We start from the raw sequence: 23522 nt of genomic DNA on the forward strand, positions 1-23522 counted from the left end.
TTGTTGCTAATAAATTAAATTTCCTTTAGCTATTACCACATTAAGCAATTAGAATGTTCAAGTAGAAGTTACCATTCCACAGAATCCACACACTGCATATGCCTTTAAAATGATTATCTCCAGTAGACTATGGATAAATAAAGTTAACAGACTTGGCATCTTGTGTAAACCATCTGATGCATATGTGTAAGCAGAAAATCAATGATAGCTACAATAATTTAATGTAACATATATAGATGCACTGATCAAAAGCACTTGCTTAACAGAATGGAAATTGTAAACTCGCAGCTGTTGTGCACACACACACACACGCACACACACACACGCACACACACACACACGCACACACACACACACGCACACACACACACATGCATGTGCGTGCAATAACATGTACACAGCACGATTCTTTGTAACTTTATGCTACTCAAGTAGCAGGCATTTTGTTATGTTATGTAACAGATACTAATTACAGTTTGAATGTAGCCATAATAGTAGTGTTACCGAATACCCTTACACGTCATGGTGAAATTAGAATCACTTCAACATCTCTTTAATCAATAGACATGAACAATAGTGAGGCAGTCATTATGATACTTCTCACAAATCATTTGTGGCTGAATGCACATAACTAGAAATACTCTATGAATCAGACAATGTGACATTTGTCTCAGAGTTTCAGTGATGATACTAGCAATTTTTATTGTGGTGAGTGTGGCTGTTTCAGCTATTCAAACATCTCCTATTGGTGAGTAATTGAATGTTTAAGAACACTACACTTCTGTAGATATGAACTAAGACATACATACATAATAATTATAGAAGTTTTCTTTATTTAAAGCTGAAATAGTTTCTATCTAAATTAATGTTGCACACAAAAGTGTATTGCACATGCAAAGGGTACAGTTGATTTGTTTGCATACAGTGAAAGGTCCTGAAGATTTTATCTACTTCCCTGGACAGAATGACAGTGTTATATTTGAGTGTCAAGTGTCAGAGGAATTCTCACTGTCATGGAGTGTTAATGGTACAGAATATACTCTGAGTAATCTCTCCAGTGGAGACCTTTCTGGGCACACCATCAATGGTACAAATATTATAGTATTAGTTCCTTATAACGGAACATCATACACTTGTATTGCTTCATCTGGTTCAAATAGAACACACAGTGGTACAGCCTTCCTATACATTGCTGGTTAGTACACACACACACGCACACACACACACACACACACACACACACACACACACACACACACACACACACACACACACACACACACACACACACACACACGCACACGCACACACACACACACTAACATACACATGTGTATATTCATGAATGTGCACATGGTGTTGTATTGTGAATGCTCACAACTTACTCCACCCACACAGTTGGCAATTATATCACTGATCTATTACATGTATAGGTACTCCAGGCCCAGTTGCTAGCCTACAGTACTCTACAATGCTGTTAGGAGAAGCCAGTGTCTCACTATTGTTAACTTGGGAGAAACCATTCAGTAATTATAATCCAATAGACCACTACACTGTATCTGGCTGCACTCACACAAAATCAGTAACTGGAATAACACAGTGTCCCAATATCACTGTGTTCCCTACAGTGAATGGTAGTATTACAAATTTTCGTCTTAATGGACTACCATCTAATGCTCACTACATGTTTATGGTAACAGCTGCCAACAGTTTGGGTGATGGAGCAGTTGTCAGTGTCAATGTTTCAACAATGACCATGAGTACTTGTAAGTTGATAGATGAAAACATCAAGTCCGCCAATCAACACTGTACTTTTGTTTCATAAGTTAGTTGTTACTAATCCAGAAAATTATATCTAACTAGCTATAAAATTTTTAAGCCAAAGACTTCTGTACACAAACTATCCACCCATACTTAGTATTCAGCAGCCAATTCTGGTGCTAGGATGTTGCCATTTGTGTATGTAAGAATTTCTATAAAGCCTCAAAAGGGTGTGATTTAATTAATATGTATTTCCATATTTGTGTATTGTGAATATAATACATATGTGTACCTACTTAGCTCCTCCGAATGTCAGCCCAACAGGGATGAATCCAGGACCTGCAAATATGACAATGCCAATCACATTCACGTGTCATGCTACTGGTGAACCTCTTCCAAATATCACCTGGTACTTCAACAATACTGAACTGGTGTTCCCACACACCACGTATGAGATGAACCTGACAGTAGTAAATACTACAACAGTCTCCAGCTCATTGACAGTCTATAATGTGGAGCCCTCTGATATTGGATTGTACACATGTCTTGCTAGCAATGATGCTGGAAATGTCAATGTCTCTGGAATGTTGACACCAAATGGTATTAAGTAACACACTCACATTGCTGCATACACACATATGCACATACAAAAAAACACACACATGCACAACTGATATGTTCACACTCTGCACTATATACACACATACACACATACACACATACATAACACAACACACACAACCCACTTTATACTATTCTCACTACTTTCCATTTAGCCTGTCCTGGACCATCACTATCTTATGGGATAACATGGCCATCAACAGCAGTTAATGGAATGGCTAGGACAAGATGTGCAAGAATACATCCATCATTTGGTTTTGGTCCTATGATTACTAGACAATGTCTAGAAGGAGGAGTGTGGGACACACCAGATTTGTCACAGTGTAGCATTGCTGTTGAATCAAGCTCATTAGTAATTTATTCTACATATTTACAAGCTGCGAGTTCTCATGAAGTAAGACGGCAATCTACAACTATAACAAACAATGTCAGTTAACTTAGTGTATGGTAACAATCATATCATAATATAATATAGATGATGGTACTGGTGGATAGCACTGCCATCAGTCTCAGGGTGTTTTCAGGACATGATGGAGAAGTACCTGTGGTGTTGGTGTTCCAACTTTCTACTGGAGTCTCTGTCAGTGGTGCAGTAGAAGATATCACCTCAGCTGAAAAAATTTTTGCAGGATTTGATGAGGTGTCTGATACAGTTCCACAACTTGTTACAATCACCCCTGTTGGTATGTAGTACATATTTACATGACTCATATTTTACTTGTTCTCTTCCTCAGATGTGTGCATTTGTGATGGTCAAAATAATCAAAATATTTCTAGCAACAGTGAAGGCAACTATACAGTCATCAGTGAAACTGTTTGTAAAGGAACTTCTCTTAGTCCATGTGCTTGCAATAAAAGTGACTGCATGGTGAGGATTCATTAAATTCCTGTGATTTTGTATGACTACTTCCTTTTCAGTGCAACAGACCTGCTTATGTTGGCAATGACACCATCTGTGCTAGAGATTCTGATCAGGACACTTTTCCTGATGTTCAATTGGATTGTCCTCAAACTCAATGCATACAGGTGATTATATCAACCATGATTATCATTGCTCTTACTATTAAGCATAGGATGCGTGCCCTGAGATTTTTAACCAATCGCCAAGTGGTGTTCAAGATATTGATATTTGTTCTTTATCACCAAGTATGTATGACTTGTATGCAAATTAGGACATATTGTTTATACCCAACCACATGTACTTGTATGCAGATTTAACAGGAGTATGTCGTACAGAAAGAGATGTCATGTTTGGAATTGTATGGCCCAACACTGAATTTGGTACTGTGGCTCAAATAGCATGTCTGAATGGAATTGGTGGGTACAAAAATAATACTACATTTTTTTAAATTTTAAATAAATCCCCAACTAAATCTTTTGTTTCTTGGGCCAAGTACAGGGTTGGTAAGTCAGTAAAAATTATTAAATTTTGCTAGCTGGTGAATGATTTTGCAAGTCAAATGGTAGCTAAGCTCATATACATTATGATTACTGTGCCACTTGTCAGTAGGCAGCTACATGGTGAAACATTGAGTGTTCCTTACTTTGGATTGAGTTTAAAAGTAACTTGTAACCTCTTCATTGTATTAGATTATGCAGTGATCACATGTGAGCATAAAATTAATATTTTGCACTGAACAATATAGGGTTGGTCTGGCATAAGAAACAAAAAAAATTAGAAGAAGTATTAGATACACTGTAGCAACAAAATGTGCTCCAAGTAACTCTGCCCTTTTAAATTACTAATGTCTTTGAATTTGTTCAGTTAAGATAATTTGTTCAAATAGATAACTGTTCAGAATACAGATAGATAGAAACTTTGGAAAACTGCTCAAACAGGTTAGATAAGTGTTGTCATTTTTCAACAGGCAATGCTACAAGATCATGTAGTCAATCTGGTATTTGGGGACGACCTAATGCAAGAGAATGCAAAACTCACCAGTTTGTTGCAGTGACAGAAGAGGTATGATATGTGCCCATGAATTAGCAGCTACACTACTCCATTAACAACTAGGTTACAGAACTACAAGATGATCTGAATAATGGGGACTCTATGGATGATATACCAGAGAGAGTTAATCAACTTGTAATCGATTTGATGGCAATTACTGTAACAGATAATGGATCTTCAATATTCCCACTTGATTTAGCAAGTGCCAATTCTGCAATGAACGTTGCGATAGAGTATGTTGATCACCACCGCAACATACATAAATATATATCCTACAGCATGCATTATTGCATGATCATCAGTTATCACAAAATTTCAGTTGGTTATTTTTAATGTCCATTTGCTTAGTGCTGCTGGCCAAGTCATGACAACTTTTAGTGAAGATGATTTTGTTGAGGTGAACACCTCCCTGTCACCATACTGTATTAACTTAATTGCATCTTTGTAAATGCTTCCAACCATATTACATATATAGAATGTCATGGCCATGTACAGTAACATGTTGGACACTGATAACCTTATTGGATGGAATCAACTACAACAGGTACACATTCAGATATTAAGAATGCGATGAGACTTTGTGCATATACACCTGTACCACAAAGATTAACCAAAGCCAAGGACAAGATATGTTAGTTGGGATAGAGACATTCGGTACTTTAGTTGGAGACTACTTGAGGCAGTATAACAGTTCAGAAATTGAGGTCATTGACGAAAATATTGGTAAGAATGTTGGTATGATCTATTTGTCTATATACTACATGCTTTATTACCACAGCAATGTCTGTAACAGTAGTTAACACCACCATTGATCAGAGAGACGTCAGCCTTAATTTAAATGCAACCAATAATTCAAGTATCAGGATTCCATTCTCTGCACTACATAGAAGAGCAACAAGTTCAGGTATATGATACATGATACTACATTACAATCTGATCTGACGTAATAACAACAGGTGATAGTCAAGTCTCTGTGTCATCATTCACCTACACAAACATGGAGACTATCTTATCCTCCTCAAATATAGATACCAATTATACTGTCCTGTGAGTACACCAAATGTACATGTACATAACTATGTAAATTCTGTCATATATTCTATTGTCTGCAAATGTACAGTGAAACCTCACTTAGCGGCCACCTCTTTAAGACCACCTCATTATTGTGGCCACCTCTAATAGACCCCAAATACTGCTAAGCAGTGTTTTATGACCTCAATAATAAGGCCACCTCATTATTAAGGCAACCCCATTATTAAGGCCAAATATTTTGGCCCCAGAGGTGGCCCTATTAATGAGGTTTCACTGTACCATGTACATATGTATATGTATATATTCCTATTATATATTCAAGAACAATACCAGCAAGTGGTGTCCTATCCACCACAGTAGGAGATTCAGAATTTAACTCTTCACTGTCGGATCCTGTGGAGCTGATTTTTACATATTCACCAGTCAGTGGAATCACTAACATAAGATGTGGCTTTTGGAACACCAGTTTAAACCAGGGCAAGTAAGTAATCAAAGTGATCATTAATACAAAAGTTATATTCTTCACATGTACAGTGGTGGATGGGACACTAATGGTGTTAGTGTAGTCAATGTTAGTAATGACACCATCACATGTGTTAGCCTACACTTGACTAGTTTTGCTGTGTTAGTAGATGTTTCTGGAGCTCAACAGGTTTGTACTCTACATACAAACTACTGAAAATGTTACTCACAACATAGGATATATCTGATGACGAAAGAAAAGCTTTTACAATTGTGACATATGTTGGATGTGGAGTTTCCATCCTTGCTCTCCTAGTTGCCATCACATTGTTTATTTATTGCAGGTTAAAACTATAATATTGTTTTGTACCACCTTATGATTTGTCTATGTTCTACAATAGAAAAACATTCTTACCTGGTATCCAGAACTTCATCCATCTCAACCTCTCGATTGCACTAGCCACAGCATTAGTTCTATTTATTGGTGGAGTTGAAACTGCTGCTGACAGTAAGGTGTGTGCATGTATTTGAGTGTGGTATGTGCGTGTGTGTGTTTGTGTGTGTTTGTGTGTGTGTGTGTACATGTGTGTGGGGCCCATGCTGCCAACCTCATAGTGGTGGGCCTGGTAATACACTACTAATGACAGTGCTTTGTGGTGTAGCTAATGGCAGCAGCCCTGTCCCTGACCATGTGGTGGAAACCAGCTGCAGGTAGTGCTATAAAGTGGTTGGCTTTGCTAATTGCAACCAAGCAACACGGCCTCACTATGCATACACTTCATGCATTGCATACACCACTTGCATCAAGATGGAAAAAGCTAAGAAGCCCAGGTCGCTGCTATTGTCCAAATCCCATCCTCCCGCCATGAGGCCCACTTGGTTAGAATTCACAGCTTGCAATTCTAGGTTTCTCAGTGTCCCTTGGCCAGGTGGGTGTGATGTGTCTCATGGGAGGTGGGGGCCAGGATGAAGAGGATCTGGGACAGGCAGTGAAGAAGTGTGTGTGTGTGTGTGTGTGCGTGTACGTGCGTGCGTGCGTGCTATGAGTTTTATCAAGAGTATATAATAGTTTCTATTACATACTCTTAGTTTTATATAGCAGTCTACATGCATGAGTGTTGGTATTCTTCACAGGTTGGCTGCTTTGTTGTGGCGATACTGTTACACTATTTATTCACTGCTGTGTTCACGTGGATGTTATGTGAAGGAATACTCATCTACTTCTTACTTGTGAAAGTGTTTAACAATGGAATTGGCAAGAAGAAATGGTTCTATTTGGCTATTGGTTGGGGTGAGTACATATTAGGTACCCACCAATAATGCCAGCATGATTTAGCTACGTAGAATAATAGAGAGAATAATGATGAATCCTTGTCTGTCAAAGGATGGCTACTCTAATAGAACAGTCACATATCTATTTGACATGACTGTTTATACAGCATACTTAGATAAGTTGTCAAATGAATTATGTTTCAATGAAAAAACATTACCTTACATAATTACTCATGAGCTAAAATTATTATAGAAAGTGAAAGATTATTATGGAAACTGAGGCACATAATTTTGACAGCACTGCAGCATAACATATATAGCAGATAAAATGGATGATAGACTGGCATTTAGTGAGTATGAGAAAATGCATTTGATATGCATCATGCAAACTTGATACATTGCATGCACGCCACGTATAAATTAATTAGCTATTTGCATTCTATTATATAGTCAATGATTACTGTTGTAACTTTGTATGTGCATTTTAGGTGTGCCAGTTCCAATTGTATCTATTGCTGCTGGTGTAGCTCATGACTATTATACCACGGAGCAGTAGTAAGTTGGTAACTATATAGTATACATTTAGCTATTTTTGTATAACAGCATTACTCTAATAGTAAATGACACACAACTAACATGCTTTACATATTAGCCACTCTTTACTTTATCAAACAGTCCAGTAGTACAAAAGGTGTGTATGATATTTCTATGATGGGTCTTAAAGCAGAAGTTTGGGTGATACCCATCATTTCAGGGAGAACCTTACTAAACAGTTTACGGAACAGTAGTACATCTTACGTCAAATACAGCATTTAAGCAAGAAAACACAGGCAACTGGAACTTTTAAAGGTGACCAAAACCAAATTTTAGCAGTCTACTTGCCTTCCTTACCAACCACAGTTGCAAGGCTAGAGACAAAGAGACCTCATAAAGCAGCATATAGCCACCACAATAACAAGCTCATGGGTGACATGTGTATTTTCTGATTCCAGTGAGTGTCTGCCTTCTGAGCTTCACCATTCCTTTTATCTTCAACAAAATAGTTGTCATCTTCTTCTTTCAAGGAACCTATACCAAGGTGTTCATTTTTCATGTAAACACTTTCCTTAGAAGAGCATAGTTAGATGCCACAAAATTATTTGAAGTACTTAAGAGGGAGTAGCCACACTTTTAGCATAGAACCACACCATTAAACAATCAAAACACACCATCATGCCCTGATTAAAACTGGGTCACCATCACCCTTAATGATCTAGCTGCAATCAGTTACGTGCAGTACTGTGGGCCATGTTTTACTTACTACTCAGTAGTAAGCAAAACATATCCCATAACAGTAGCAAGATCAGGATACTCTAATAAAGCACTCACAGTCACACATGTATATCATAACTACGTACATGTATATATAGTTAATAAAAACTAGTGCAATTAAATAGTATTATTTAAAAATGAACTATAGGTTCCAGTGATAAAAATTAGTTAAACAAGTAATATAATGATGGTACAGTAGCTACCCTACTTTGGCACTGAATCGCAGAGGTGGTAACATATCAAACTAGGAATATTCCCACATAGACTAGCTAACATCACTCCTATTTCTTGTTTCACTACCTTTTATCACTGAAGCCCTGCTTCATTTGTAAATTTAATAAGTTTTAATTACACTATACATGGTTTAATTGTCGTGACAGTATTTAACACCTAACTTTTGTTTCTCTGCCTAAGCTTAAGGTAGAAATGTACCAAGACTATAGTATGTACATGTTGAGCTGGATCCTCAAAAAACAGTTAATAACTCATGGGTGTAATTACACACGATCTTGAAATTTGGCACACGTGTAGTACTGCTTGACCCACTAAAAGTGTTTCAAAATCTTTTCGTTCAAATGTCTGACATAATATTTACGACCAATCCAAAATTTACCATATATTTCCCATGAGGAAACCATTAAAGTGCAGTGTCCATTACAGCGCTTTCCCAAACTTGTAATGGAGCCAAACTGCACATGTTTGTTGTTAACACCTTTGCTGTCACCATTAATTATCTGGTTGGCTGAAATGTTTACTCTGTATAGAAAAATCCACTTTTAATAATTAGCTGTTATTCAGGATCCTTGTACATACTATATCATCTACAACACTGTAATTTCAATGACTTATTTTCTGTTCATAGTTGTTGGGTATCTACTGATGAAGGAGCCATATGGGCTTTTACAGGTCCTATAATAGTAGTATTAATGGTGAGTTCTTTCGCATTATAGCAATGTACTTTATTTTAACGCATACTTGCATTTCAGGTCAATGCAGTGTTTTTGTTCCTAGCATTACGTGCTCTGTGTCATATCAATGCTATCAAGCGAAAAATAAAAGCCACTAAAAATCCCAATGCAGCATTAGCCAAGTAAATACTACAGCAGTTTTCTAATATATCATAACCTATTGACCCACAAACATGCAGGTCAATACTGAAAGCTACATTTGTACTACTCCCCTTACTTGGGTTTACATGGTTCATTGGAATGTTGGCAGTCAATAAACAAACTACAGTTTTTGCCTGGATTTTTACCATACTCAGTTCTCTACAGGTCAGCTAACTTTTAGTGCATATATATTTGCATAGTATACAAACACCTTACAGGGTTTGCTCATCTTATATTGCCATGTTATTCGAAGTGAACACGTAAGTACATTATCATGTGTGTAATCCACATAAATCCTTACAAGACTAAATACAAACCTAAAATTGCAAATAATGTACTGTATTGTAGCTACACATGAAGTTGCCTATGTATTTTACTTGTGCAGATCTGGAAACGATTGACTAGTTTGGTTCACTCACACAAACAGGCATCAGTGGTAAGTACCAATGTAACCCAGTATTTCATATCATTCATAATTTTTTATTTCCAGATGACTTTCTCAACATCAAATACTGGTATGGAAATGCACACACAAACAATGTACCTTCCTAAGACTGATTGCATGCATATACAAAGAAGCAACCTATGGAGGCTATAATCCATTGATGTGTATTTTAGGAGACAGAAAGATATCAACTGAATCTAAACAACAAATGGTTCTTGATTGCCGTATAAGCAAAGGTGTTAGTGATAGCACCGCCACCCTGACACCATCTTGTGATTCCAGTAAGTCATTTCAGCTACAATGACTGAGACCAGACAGCACATGTTATGTTTATTATTTGACCAATTAAACAAGACATTTAAATGTGAAACTTTTGTATGCAAGCAAGCCAGGGGCGGATCTAGGATTTCTAAAGAGGAGGGTAGGCTAACTCAAGGTACTAATCTCTTGGGTGGATGGGAACTAGGGGGGCCTGGGGACATGCCCCCTCCCCCCCAAAGGAAAATTTTGAAAAATAGATGTTAAAATACTGCAATTTGGAGACATTTCCACATAAAATGCATATTTCTGCTTGTAGATATTTTACATACTGCCTTTAGATTATATAGGTATGGCTCTCTGCAGTATTTGCTAATGGAAAGGTTTGGGTAGATTCAGACCACCAAGCACATGATGCACCCTCTCACAATTATGTACATAATAGGATAATAATGTTGAAACTGGAATTTGAATGATACGAGATTAAATCTGAGAGCATTTTCAATGAAAATTGTGTACCTGAATTAAGTATACTGGTACCGATAATAACTACACAAGTAGATGAATCAAACCTTTTAAACAGACCAATACACTTCATTGCATGTATAAGTGCAGAAATTCTATAACAGAAACAACTTTTATGCTTACACTGATTGTTCTATTAGAGTAGTTAGGTGACTGATCCAAGTCCTTGTTGCATAACCTTTAGCATAAATCCACTGATAATACCTTGAAAAGATGTTTATAAGGTGGGTTTATGAATATATGTATTATTAGTAATCATATGATTATGCTAAGACAAAATTTCATTATAATCCTTAGTATATTGATCAAGTAAAGCCTAAAAGTGAAGCGGGGGCTTCAGTCCCCAAAACCCCCACCCCCATAGATCCGCACCCCCTACAAGTTAACATTTTTTTCCACCAACATTGAACACCTTTGAAAAAAACTCACTGTTAATAAAGAGCTTACTATGGTTAAAAATCTTCAAGTATATGTTATATATATAATAATTATCATTCTTCCAGTTGCAGATGACTCATTGTGATGGTGAGCCTGAGAGAAGATATCTCACTTAAATTATTTTGGGAATGCTAAATGATAACATTTGTGATATGCTTTGCTGATACAGTAGCTATTATCCTAATGTACCATGTATGATATTTTTCCCATTAACTTATGTGTACTTGCATGTTTGTTTACTTTTTGACAGTGCAGTATGTTCTATTGTCTGCACCTGAAAGGTTACGGTTAATACATAGCATAAGGTGACAGAAGAGAGTCAATACTATATATGTAAAGAGTAGGTTTAATCCTTACTTCAGGCAATGTATGTGGCGTAGCCAGGAAAAAATTTTTACCGAGGCAAAGTTTATGCATTGACCTAATTGAGAGGATCTGCTTCTGACTCAACTGATTCACAAAATTACTTTCAAGTGTGGGTGGTACAGCATTTGCAGGTTGACTATCTGGTTGGATGGAAGAAAGATTCTGAGCATTTTTCTACATGCAAAAAAATGCTCCAGCTTAGTTAACGCTATACAGTATAGCTCCCATGCTTCAATTATTAGACTAGTTTAATTGCATTCAACACAGCTTATCCCGAAGATATTTTGAGTGTTTAGGTCATCCATGGACTGCAATGGAGGTCATAGTCATGCACACTATACTTTTTATTGATTTGATGTGATGTTTAAGTCAGACTTTCATGTGATGCTCAACTGCATGTACTAAGCATGTCAAGCTAGGGAGTCTGGAGGCATGCTCCCTCAAGGAAAATTTTGAAAACATATGCTTTGAAATGGCATGTGGAGGCTATATTTTTGATTGTAACTGCTAATGCATATGATATGCATGAACAATTAGTTCAATGCAATACCATGCAGTTGACTCATTGGATCTTTTGAAAAGTAATGCAAATTAACATAAATGTAAATGAATTAGGCCAAGCAGTGTAATGAGAACAGTGGCTATAATCTGTACTGAATGCTCTATTAGAGTATAATTATTACGTAGACTGCTCTATTAGAGTATCTCGATCTTTTTACAACTGAATTCAACTGAGTAGCTGAAACTGAAAGTGGTCCAGCATTGTGTCACCATGGCCTTCCAGCCCTGCTTAGTGCTACAGCCATAGATTCTATTATTATGTGTGGTACAGTAATGCACTTGTCAATTTCATGCCCCACTCCCCCACCCCCGGGCGTCCCCACACCCCAGGTGGGGATTTGACATTGCTTCTTGTCCCCACCCCTGGGGCAATTGACTGTTGTCCAATTCACTGACTGATTTTCGGTAGTTTTATTTTATTCTTTATTATTAATTACTAGGCAGGCAGCACAGCTGGTTTGCCTAGGATGTAAATCACAGAACACGTTACAATCAATAAGTTAAAGTATGTATGCTACAATGTGTATGTTACAGTTAGTTGCAATTCTAAACAATAAAATCGCACTTGCTATAATTTTACTAGCTACATGGCAGGTTATTACTAGTCGCATGCATAAAACATGTGTGTAGTCATCCTTGAGGTGTTGTCAAATCCCCTACTATGGGGGTGGGGATTTGACAGCCAATTTTGCCCCAGTAGTGGGGAATTTGACACAACGATTTGTCAAATCCCCTGTATTCCCCCACCCTCCCCGGGGGTGGGGCATGAAATTGACAAGTGCATAATGCTGTCTAGTAACGTTTGAGTAGAAAATCCGGGGTGCCAAAACTCATGCAGGCCTGCTCAGCCTGTTGTTGAGCATTTTTACCGAGGCAGCTGCCTCGGTTGCCTCAATGGTAGCTACGCCACTATAGTCATTACCCAGGCAACAACTATGCATACAGTCCAGACACTTAATACCTTTAACATTAAGGGAACATATATCATACATAAACTGCAAATAAGAAGTACCAAACACAATACAGCATATGCAGTTTTGTGAGCTTGTTACTAAAACCCTATTATGTGAAGCTCTCATGAATCATAGAATAATTTAACATAGTTACTGAGATGGCTTTGCTTCAGACTCATGTCAATACATAAATGTTATTTGGTAGTATATAGTACATCTTGTAGTGATTTTGTAAAGACTACTGCATGTAAATAGATGTTAGCGACAGTAGTTATATACCAGTGCCTCTGGAACATTGGCAACTACAAACTATAGAAGTTCACAGCAGCTGTTCTATGGACCAATAATAAGCTTTAACGCATGTAGCTATACATATTGATCTGCAAACACGCAATGGCCAAAAACTTGGTACAGTAGATCCACACATACAGTTTGGTGAAAGTGTTCAGGTAGAGTGAAGTTGTGTAAGCCTGTTTTATTTTGTGCAGACTTCGCAGAATTTCATTCAAATACTCTAATAAAACATACATCCATTCTAATAATATACAATGTAGAACAAATATTGGAAGCACAGTACTCTATCATTATAATTGCATCAAGGTATTTTTTTAAACAGAGAATTGTGGGTACCCCAAATGGCCCGAAACAACTTTTGCACAAATTTTTAGACACATGTTGAAGCTATATTATCTGCTTGTGGGATAGTTCTATTGACTGTCTCATACTATTCTTGCAGTAGGTAAGGCAGGTACACATGCAGTTGCAAGTAAAGTTCTTACCATTTTAAACCTGTAAAAATCCTTGTGTTTGCTCACAACTCATATTCTCGTGAAATGCAATGCAACTTCACTGATCACAACTTTATCACATGTTGTTGGTAAAAAAGATGTGATGTAAACTAAAATCTCCACAGGAAGACTAAAAAAACTGTACACATTCTTCATTATTGGTACTTCCCATCATAAATAGCATGGCCAGCGCTAGCTGTATAAAACAGCAGGCATTAGCACCAGCCTGAGAGCAGTATCACTGGGAACATCCAGTTCCTTCATCAAGGCTATTCAGTTACAACAATCAATGTTAGGCTAAACTGTGGCATATCTGTAACTTTTTATTCCATGTTTATAAAAAAAAGATCCATACTGTTCTAGCTATGTAAGTATGTATGTGTGTGTGTGTATGTATGTATGTATGTATGTATGTTGTCTGGGAGTCATGTATGTTAAACCTTTGCTTTGTGGAAGGAGTTGCCTTTGTGTATTCTGGAATATCACAAGCATTCGTAGCAAATTTTGCATAAGCAATACTGTACTGCACTCTGGATGTTGAGTATCAGACTTTTCAATTAGAAATTCAGTATTCATTTCCTTTGAGAATTTTCAGGATGTTCTTTTTAAAAATAATAGTATTTTAAATGGACGTACACACATGTTGCATATTGTATTTATGTTTGTATTTATAATATGTAATCTATAGTTGTGGTTGCTATTGTGTGTTTAGCTGGTGCCTCATGATCAGTTAATTACTTCTTCAGAGTTGTAATGTTTTCAATCCTTTGTGATTGTGCTATAATTGTAACTTGTATGCTGTGGTGATTGACAGTGTCTAATAAACAATACTGCTTGGCTATTACAATGCACACACACACTATACACATACACAAGACAAGCGTATACCACAATGGCTTTACTTTTCCACCAATTTAGGTAGGCCAATTTGCCAGTACACTGTGAGATTCACCTTGTATCCTACAACTGAAAGATACACGTTGAGGCATATATATTCCTTGATTGTAGAAACCACAATTAAACCTTTGCAAGTCAAATCAACTTGTTTCGGCATAACTGGAAATCTCTTTACTCAGGAGCCATTGGTAATTCAGACTTTGCCAGAGGGACACCATATCCCTCTCATACTGTATCTACTCCACACCACTGCAACACTACCCTTCTTGCAGCCCTCAGTTATCTACTGAGGGCCTTGCAGTATATATATATATATATATATATATATATATACGCTGAAGGAGGAATCCAATCTCTCCTGCAGAAGCAGGCCATATCTCTCAAATTTCCAATCCAACAGCAGGATTCAACTCCAACACAACTCACATTGAATTTCATGGTAGCCAAAAGTATAGTAGTCAGAGTCCCTAAAGCACATAGACCTCAAGGATGTTCATAAGTGGTTCCAATAGACTGCTAAGATCTCTGGGAATTAATTTGGTGGAATACATGGATAATAAAAAGGCATTTTCAGAGCAATAGCTACAGTACATTTACAAGTTGAGCTGAACCTTGAGAAAACAACTACAAAAGAAAAGTGGATTTTTATATTTCAGGCAATTGCAACAATTAGTGGAGGTGTCAAGAGAATACATGTGCAGTTTGGGTCCAATACAAGTTTGGGAAAGAGACTCATCAGATGGTACACTTTTATGACTTCCTATAAGAAATGCATTTGATTGGTCATTTGAAATATTTTAGTACTTTTTAAAGTCCTATTAAATGGTTTCTTGAGGGTTCATATCAACACATACATACTATAACAGAGCAGAGTCATATCCAGATAACCCGATTTCTCCTTGAAAATCTGGAATTTATAATCAGCAACAAAAAATCTTACACAGAATATCAAATTTCTGGGCATATCAGTATGTCATGCACACACACACACACACACACACACACACACACACACACACACACACACACACACACACACACACACACACACACACACACACACACACACACACACACACACACACACACACACACACACACACACACACACACACACACATACACACACACACACTTTTACAAAACCAACTACAGCCAGTTTGGCCGGCTGTGGGCTGTTTTAAAAATCATGATTCTTGATCATGACTTAGGATTATATATGACTCTACCAGACAGAAGAGACTCCAGGCAGCTAGTAATGTAGCTATGTACAGTGTAACTAGTGTACATGTTCTGAATCAGTTAAAGAGTACAAAAGTATTAAAGTAGTGTGCAATTTGCCCTCACCACTATAAAAATTCTCACAAGGGTTAAAGCATTTTGATTCAACTAATCTGTGTGATTTTTTTTCAATTCTGTTCTCAAAGAAATAAGCTGGCTAGTGGCTACTATAAGTTCACTTAGTCTTCAGTGCCTGCATGGGCTGCTAGTTTTGAAGCTAGTTTTATAGCACAGGAAAGGATGTTAGTTTTATAGCTGGCTTGCTGCACCACCTGTGAAAAAACGCTGATGGCTCTAAGCATTATGGTGATTTGTACACTTTGACCCCATAGCTATGTCAAAATATTGGAATTTGACACTGGTGTAGCTGCTGTGATTCTCAGTCTGTGAATGCACTGAAAGTAAGTCTTGACTACTAATGTAACTGGTATGTGTACTTGTTTTGGTATGCTCATGCAGTCATATCTTGCCACATAATAAACAATGGTGTATAATATTAAGGTATTTCAATTGAAGAGCTCCAGTCAAAAAAAAGCAATAAGCCCCTTTATAGTGTTGGGATATTCCTTATATATACAGCTTAGAGTTTGGCTTTGACTCTGCAACAAAATTTACTATCACTTTACCACAATCTGGTGTTATAAAACTTTAAATCCAGCAACAAAACACAACTGATTAGCACAGGTGAAGTAATTACTTTGTGTCAATTCCACAAAACTTCTGCAAACAGCCTTTTTTGAGTTTAAAGTCAATTAGTATAGCAGCACAACCCAAAAATTGTGCACTTTTTCATAAAGCCATGAAACTTTCCACATAAGTAGTACTCTTCAATACATGCATTTTTAGATATAGTGCCATTGCTGATTTGACCTTTGGTGACCTTTACTGCCATATTTGTACAGATAATTGATCATTTTTGTCTTTAACTCCCTGAGGCAGTAATTAACTTGTTGAAACATGGTACCAAACAAAAGATCTTGCTGATAGAAACAACTTGGTTTTTATTTGAAGTCAATAGGTGATTAATTTTCATTCTTGCATAATTATCTGCCCACAGGCAATTCACACCTCGGGGACAGGTAAATTTATCAAATTTTGCAGCTAGTAAAAATGATCATAACTTTGTAATGAAATCACCTATTGTCTTCAAATAAAAACCAAGTTGTTTCTATCAGCAAGATCTTTTGTTTGGTACCATGTTTTAACAAGTTAATTACTGCCTCAGGGAGTTAAAGACAAAAATGATCAATTTTCTGTACAAAAATGGTCGTAAAGGTCACCAAAGGTCAACTCAGCGATGGCACTATATCTAAAATTACATGTCATGAGTAATACTATTTATGTAAAAAGTTTCATGGTTTTATGAAAAAGTGCACAATATTGCCAATTTTTGGGGCTATGCCGCTATACTAAATGGGGAGACTCTGTCAATAAATTTAAATTGCAGCATCACAATGATATGCTCGTAATCAAGAGTCCATAATCTTATTTATGTTATTATAAATTTTTAAGTCACTTGTTTGAGACACTGTCAATATTAATAGCCATTTTCTAGATACATATACTAATAACGTTTTATTTCCCTTTTGACCGGAGTCCTTCAATTTTAAGTTGATTTTATTTTTGTATTGATAAGGTAGCTATTACAGGCTTTTGAGTTTCCTTTATTATGAATTGATGTACACAGCTGTAAAGATGATAGGATTGTTCCATTGTACAATCTGCTACATTTTTCATGAGATACTGTTTAGGAAGAATTTTTAGGGAAGGGTAATTTTAACAAATTTGCTAATAAGATAATCCTATAGCTGTACCAAAGAACTCTAAATACCCTATCAGTTTCATATAAAGTATCACACACACACACACACACTAGGCACCAGCCTATTATGCTGTTAATTTTGCCTATTATGCTATGCTGCAATGCTCAAAGTTTTTGCCTATTATGCTCAAATTTTTCTGCAGTTCCCATGTTTTGTTACGTTCTAATGGATAATGATAAACTTTTGCTTATGAACAACTGGTTAAATGTAAAAGTTAACGCCCATTGTGCATTAAGAATTTGGCTGCATTGTAAACTATAATAATAGTCGTGTCAAATAAGTATACTCCACTGTGGCACCAACTGTTCTGTCCATCTTTTTCTGTGGCATGCATTTTTGCTTACAGTATGACATGATTATTCTGCCTATTATGCTAGCATTATACTTGATGCTTTCAGGCACCTATTATGCTCAAAATTATGCCAGCATAATAGGCTGGTGCCTAATACACACACACACACACACACACACACACACACACACACACACACACACACACTACACATGACATCACACATACACATACATCGCTAGATTAATAGTTTGGTGGCAAATGTGTATATGCAAGTAATCATGCAGTAGGAGACTTTAGTCAAATGAAACTCCTTTTCAAATTGCAACTAATTATTAGCTCAAACAGGTTTACAAATGAATCCTATTTCAGTGTAGCATGGATGCATCAAATGTTTCAGCTCAGCTCTAAAACCTTATTTTTAGAATCAAAATACTCTAGTCTCTAATAGAGCAGTCAAGTACTTCAATCAAACTCTCAGTATATTGAATATATGACTTAGCCTAGCAAACTTGATTAAATATATATTTCTCATCTCCATGCACCTGTTCACCACACTACCTCAAATTAAGTTATTATTGCTGTAATACACTGCTCTAAGGCAGTGGCATCTGCTATGAGAGTTACTGCTCTAAGGCAGTGGTATCTGCTATGAGAGTTCTCTCCATGATTAGAAGGACATTTGTCAACATTTCAAAAGACCTATTTGTGTTTCTTTATAAGACATATGTTAGGCCGCACTTAGAATACTGTGCATCTATATGGAGCCCCAGTTTTGCTAAGGATATTGATGTGTTGGAGAAAGTCCAAAAGCGGGCTACGAAGATGGTTAGGGGCCTTGGACACTTGCCATATGAACAGAGGTTAAAATCTTTAGACTTTACACTTTATTTCGTCGACGCCAGCGTGGTGACCTCATTGAGGTCTTCAAGATACTGAATGGGTATTATGAGATAGACCCTACAAAGTTCTTTACTTTAACTGATGTTAGCAACACTATAGAGGTCATCACATGAAGCTTTTTAAATCTCACACCAGACTGAATGCTCGATCTAACTTTTTTACCCAACGTATCATTAACAACTGGAATAGTTTACCTCAGGAAGTAGTCTCAGCTCATACTATCGCTTCCTTCAAGTCGGAGTTAGACGACTATTGGTCTAGTTCAGGATATGGATATGAACAAAGGCTTACAGCCTAACTCTACATAATTGTTTGTACTGTGTGTATATCCATACAATTAATAATAATAATAATAGTCTTGTGTGTATGTAGCTATGAAAAGCATCAAACTATGGACTATTGTCTTACAGTACATCTGTGCAGGAAACATTACATTCAGCTTGAGTCAAAGAGACAATAAAATGTAAGTGTTGATGTATACTGTAAAAGGTTTTAGCTAACCTTTATAGGCTTATATAACAGGCTGTTTCGGTTATTTATTTATTTATTTAATGCTAATCCAGTGTTTTAGAACTGGCATTGTTGGAATAATGATATTTACCTCCTGCCTGCATGCAAACCATAGGCATAGCTACAATGTAGGCAGGTTAGGCAGTTGCCTCACTATTTGTGACTGAACTGAGAACTACATTTGTCCTTTTAGATGCATTGAAAACCTGCATCAATAAAGTTTAAATTAATTTATATGCTATTGTGGTTCAACATACTGTAAACATTAGTAAGAGTCCATCCAGGGACAGCTCCAGGGGAGGGGGTTAGCTACTGAGGTTTTCAGAAACTGGTCAAGCAAGATTTAGATACCCTAATAGAGCAGTCACCCTAATACAACAGTCAATTAGATTTTTATTATAATAGTTTTGATAAACTACTTAAGTCACTCTCAAAATCAAGTCTAAATTTTCCAGGGGAGCACAGTCCAGACATCTTGGATTGATATGCTTTGTGTGCTATATACAGTGAAACCTCAGTTATCCGAACCCCTTGGGACCATGGGTGGTCTATAAGTCTGAAAGTCCATATCTCTGAAACTGTGTATAAATAACCTTAAAATAGCATAAGGAACATTTTAAATGATTTTAATATTATCAATTACCAGTCACTACTGTAATAGAGCAGTCATTTCCATAACTCGGTTAACTGAGAATCCATCTAAGTGTGGTCTGGATAACTGAGGTTCCACTGTATACTGTCCTGTAAAGTATTAAATATTATAGTGTGATTACATTGATATTCCTTTTTTGTACATAATTTAAACTAACATGCTATGTATAACTCTGCCATCATACAAATTTGGACTATCAAACTCCTGCCTGGAGCCATTCATGCCATCCAAAGCAGAAAACAATGGCAATTGGTTAAAATATTAATTTGAAGAGTTACTGAGTTGATTTTTCATACTCTGACCCACTAGTCATACTATCCAGGGGATTCCCTTAGGATACTGCAATCAACTATGGGACAGCTACAGACTACAAGTGTGCATGTGTGTGTGTGTGTGTGTGTGTGTGTGTGTGTGTGTGTGTGTGTGTGTGTGTGTGTGTGTGTGTGTGTGTGTGTGTTAGCATAGGACCACATTGTTAATGCTGAGTTATACAATCAAAAAATTTCCAAAAGACTATTTTACATTATTTTATGGGGATTTTAATATGATCTATTGAATAGTCTTGGCTGCTACAAGTACTGGTGCTTATACTTCTGAGTCAGAGTCAAAGTCTGAGCTACATGCATAAAATACCATATATGTGCATTACTATAATAGTATGACTAAAATTACTTCCAGATTCAATCTTGTAACACCTGGGGGATGCATGCCCTACATGTTACAAATACTGAGTGTGGTTACACACTAGCTATAGACTGCATCATTCTTAAGCATTGCAAGGTTGCCTCACCTATTTAAAACTTCTTACTATGCCTCTGCAAACCCAAGTATTCAAGATTGACTGGCCTTTTTAAAGATGCTTCACATGTCATGATCAGTTGTAATGTTGGACCGTGATAAGACTTTTCCTAATAGTGAAATCAATATACGTATATGCTATTTATTTAGATGAAAGAAAAACATCAAAGGTGAAAGGTCTATATAGGTTTAGCAATTACCAACAGCCATAACATAAAGTACAACAATTACTACTAACCACTTAAATAATAAATTATAAGTGTATCAAATTGATAGTTGGAGGTTTAAATTTGTTTGGTGACATCTAGAACATGGACATAAGCAATGTAGAGTGCAGTTGTTATTCTCATCAAAGTTTCTTACTCATGTACAGATACTAAATTAGATTTTAACAAACAAACTGACATGTTTAAGCTAACGTATGCAGCCAATATAACCTTTCTGAGTTTGATATACTGGCAAAAATTTCCACATTAACTTATACTGAGAGGCTTAAGCTAGTAAAACTTCCCCAGCTATCATAGCTCAGTATAGACCCATTGCAGGTGAACTGCTGCCATAGCAACATCTCCCATCTTGAAGTATAACCCATTGTGAACCCTACATAGCATAGGAGAGAGCATAGGTTTAACCTAATCAACCTTTGATGTAGAATGCAGAAGAAGCAGCTTTGCATGAGTATTGCTTTACTCTTATAGAAAGCAACACTGTCAGGGTTGCAAAATGGGTTGCATTCTAAGATGGCGGATGTTGCTATAGCTAGCAGCAACTCATCTGCAAAAAGTCTATATAGAAGAAGAGGTGATATGATAATGATTTTCAATATGTTCCATTAGAATTGTGAATTTGAATCCATTTATATTTTTAGTCTTATCTACAAGAACCAGATGACACAATTACAAGCTCTTCAAACCATTTCAGGAGTGTGTTGCAGTTCAAGACATAGCTACACTGTTAAAATTCGGGTGTAGTCATAATGCCTTTAAGAGTGTCCTCCTGCATGTTTAAATATAAATCCCTTCAGGTGTTAAAAAGGTGCTGTAATGACACCCACAGGGTGTTACAGGGGAGTTGCTAAGGTGTGTAACACCAGGGTGTGAAGGTGCTATGAGAGGTGTAAATCCAGAGTGTTAAGGTGCTATAAGATGTAGGGTGTCATAGTAACAGGCTAGGCATATCCATTTAGTGTTCTGAACAAGATGGAGCCCTTTTCATCTCTTCATGTACACTAATGTTAATTCAGGCAACACATATAACCTGTGAAACAAGTATATTAGAAATTTTAAGTTTGATTAGGGATTATAGAAAAAAGTATGGAAACAAGGGACTGTAGCTATAGACCAAGCTATCGAATGAATCAGGGATTGAATGTCCACTTGTAACTATATCTGCAGGCGCATGTACGTAGGTGACCTCCCTTGTTTCCATACTTTTTCTATAATCCCTAATTGAACTTAAAATTTCTAATTTTCCTTATACTTGTTTGCTTACTTTTTGTAGCATAATTATGACTGGTGAACCTGCACATATTGCATCAAAAGAGAGAATGGTGCCAGACTTAATACTTTAATCTGAATGCCTGCCTCAACTATCAATTAAAGACTTGAAAATGAAGTGGTCATTACGTTTTGCTTTCAGCTATTCTCAGCCCATTACACAGCATTACAAATGAAGAAAAATAAAAGAAGGGGCTCTACCACCAATCACAAAAAGTACAGACAATTTCCATTTACACATAGGGAAGCCATCACACGATACTACAAATCAACACCTTGGGCTGTCAGCAAAAAGAATTGGGACGCAAAGGAGGACAAAGGTAAATCCATGACGCATGCATTGTATGTACTCCAATATGCCAAAAGGCACGTGCCCAGCTGAAGCGACACCAAACAGTGAAAATATTAGGCTTGTAGCCTTAGCTGTTATTGAGTTACGCTTGTCTGAAGGCATCAGGTAGGCAGGCAGCCAGTAGAAAATTCCACTGAAAACTTTTTTTTTTTAAATCGTAGCAACCTATTGGATGTACTTCAGGTAAAGGCACTTTTGGGCTTTTTTATGCCTAAACAATGCCAGGAATGTGTATTGTGAAGCTGGCTTTTGGGTGATATTTTTGGCCAGAAAACCCAAACCTCCATGATCCCTAATATACAGTATATTCCCTAATTCATGTCTTTCTTCACTTTATGTAAGTTGCAATATGTATTTATAACGTAACTACCAAAGAATCTTTTAGTTGTGGGATTTCATTCTCAGAAACACAACAGAAACAACCTTCAACACCCATAACACCAATCATAAAACCTCTTATAAGGCGCTTATTATTTCAGGGGTGTCATAACAACACCACTTGACTTTCAGTGGTGTTGTGCTAAATTTTAACAGTGTAACTATAGAGTAATTAATGATTGGAATACCTGGTTTTACATGATATACTAGCTATGTTGAATTAATTCACCGACAACTGATGTTTTTAACAGAGACTTGATGAAGGGGTGGGGTAAAGCCGGGACAGG

At 36.8% G+C, this 23522-nt stretch overlaps 1 protein-coding gene across 1 annotated transcript; it reads left to right on the forward strand.

Annotated features, from left to right (window-relative positions):
* The first annotated feature begins 1109 nt into the window (after positions 1 to 1109).
* Positions 1110 to 11410, forward strand: LOC136263705 (adhesion G protein-coupled receptor L3-like). Its single transcript, XM_066058342.1, has 30 exons — positions 1110 to 1195; positions 1434 to 1766; positions 2062 to 2361; positions 2538 to 2809; positions 2858 to 3065; positions 3117 to 3250; positions 3301 to 3408; positions 3456 to 3528; positions 3595 to 3699; positions 4251 to 4345; positions 4397 to 4566; positions 4682 to 4730; positions 4809 to 4877; positions 4939 to 5056; positions 5112 to 5237; positions 5290 to 5380; positions 5688 to 5846; positions 5900 to 6017; positions 6065 to 6171; positions 6229 to 6340; positions 6962 to 7118; positions 7588 to 7654; positions 9273 to 9339; positions 9397 to 9500; positions 9558 to 9684; positions 9738 to 9779; positions 9905 to 9955; positions 10010 to 10034; positions 10138 to 10245; positions 11251 to 11410. The coding sequence occupies exons 2-30, from the start codon at positions 1472 to 1474 to the stop codon at positions 11268 to 11270; spliced, it is 3477 nt and encodes a 1158-aa protein (XP_065914414.1). The 5' UTR covers positions 1110 to 1195; positions 1434 to 1471; the 3' UTR covers positions 11271 to 11410.
* Positions 11411 to 23522: the final 12112 nt, after the last annotated feature.

The sequence above is a fragment of the Dysidea avara genome, chromosome 8 (assembly GCF_963678975.1).
Source record: "Dysidea avara chromosome 8, odDysAvar1.4, whole genome shotgun sequence".
NCBI classification, from domain to species: Eukaryota; Metazoa; Porifera; class Demospongiae; order Dictyoceratida; family Dysideidae; genus Dysidea; species Dysidea avara.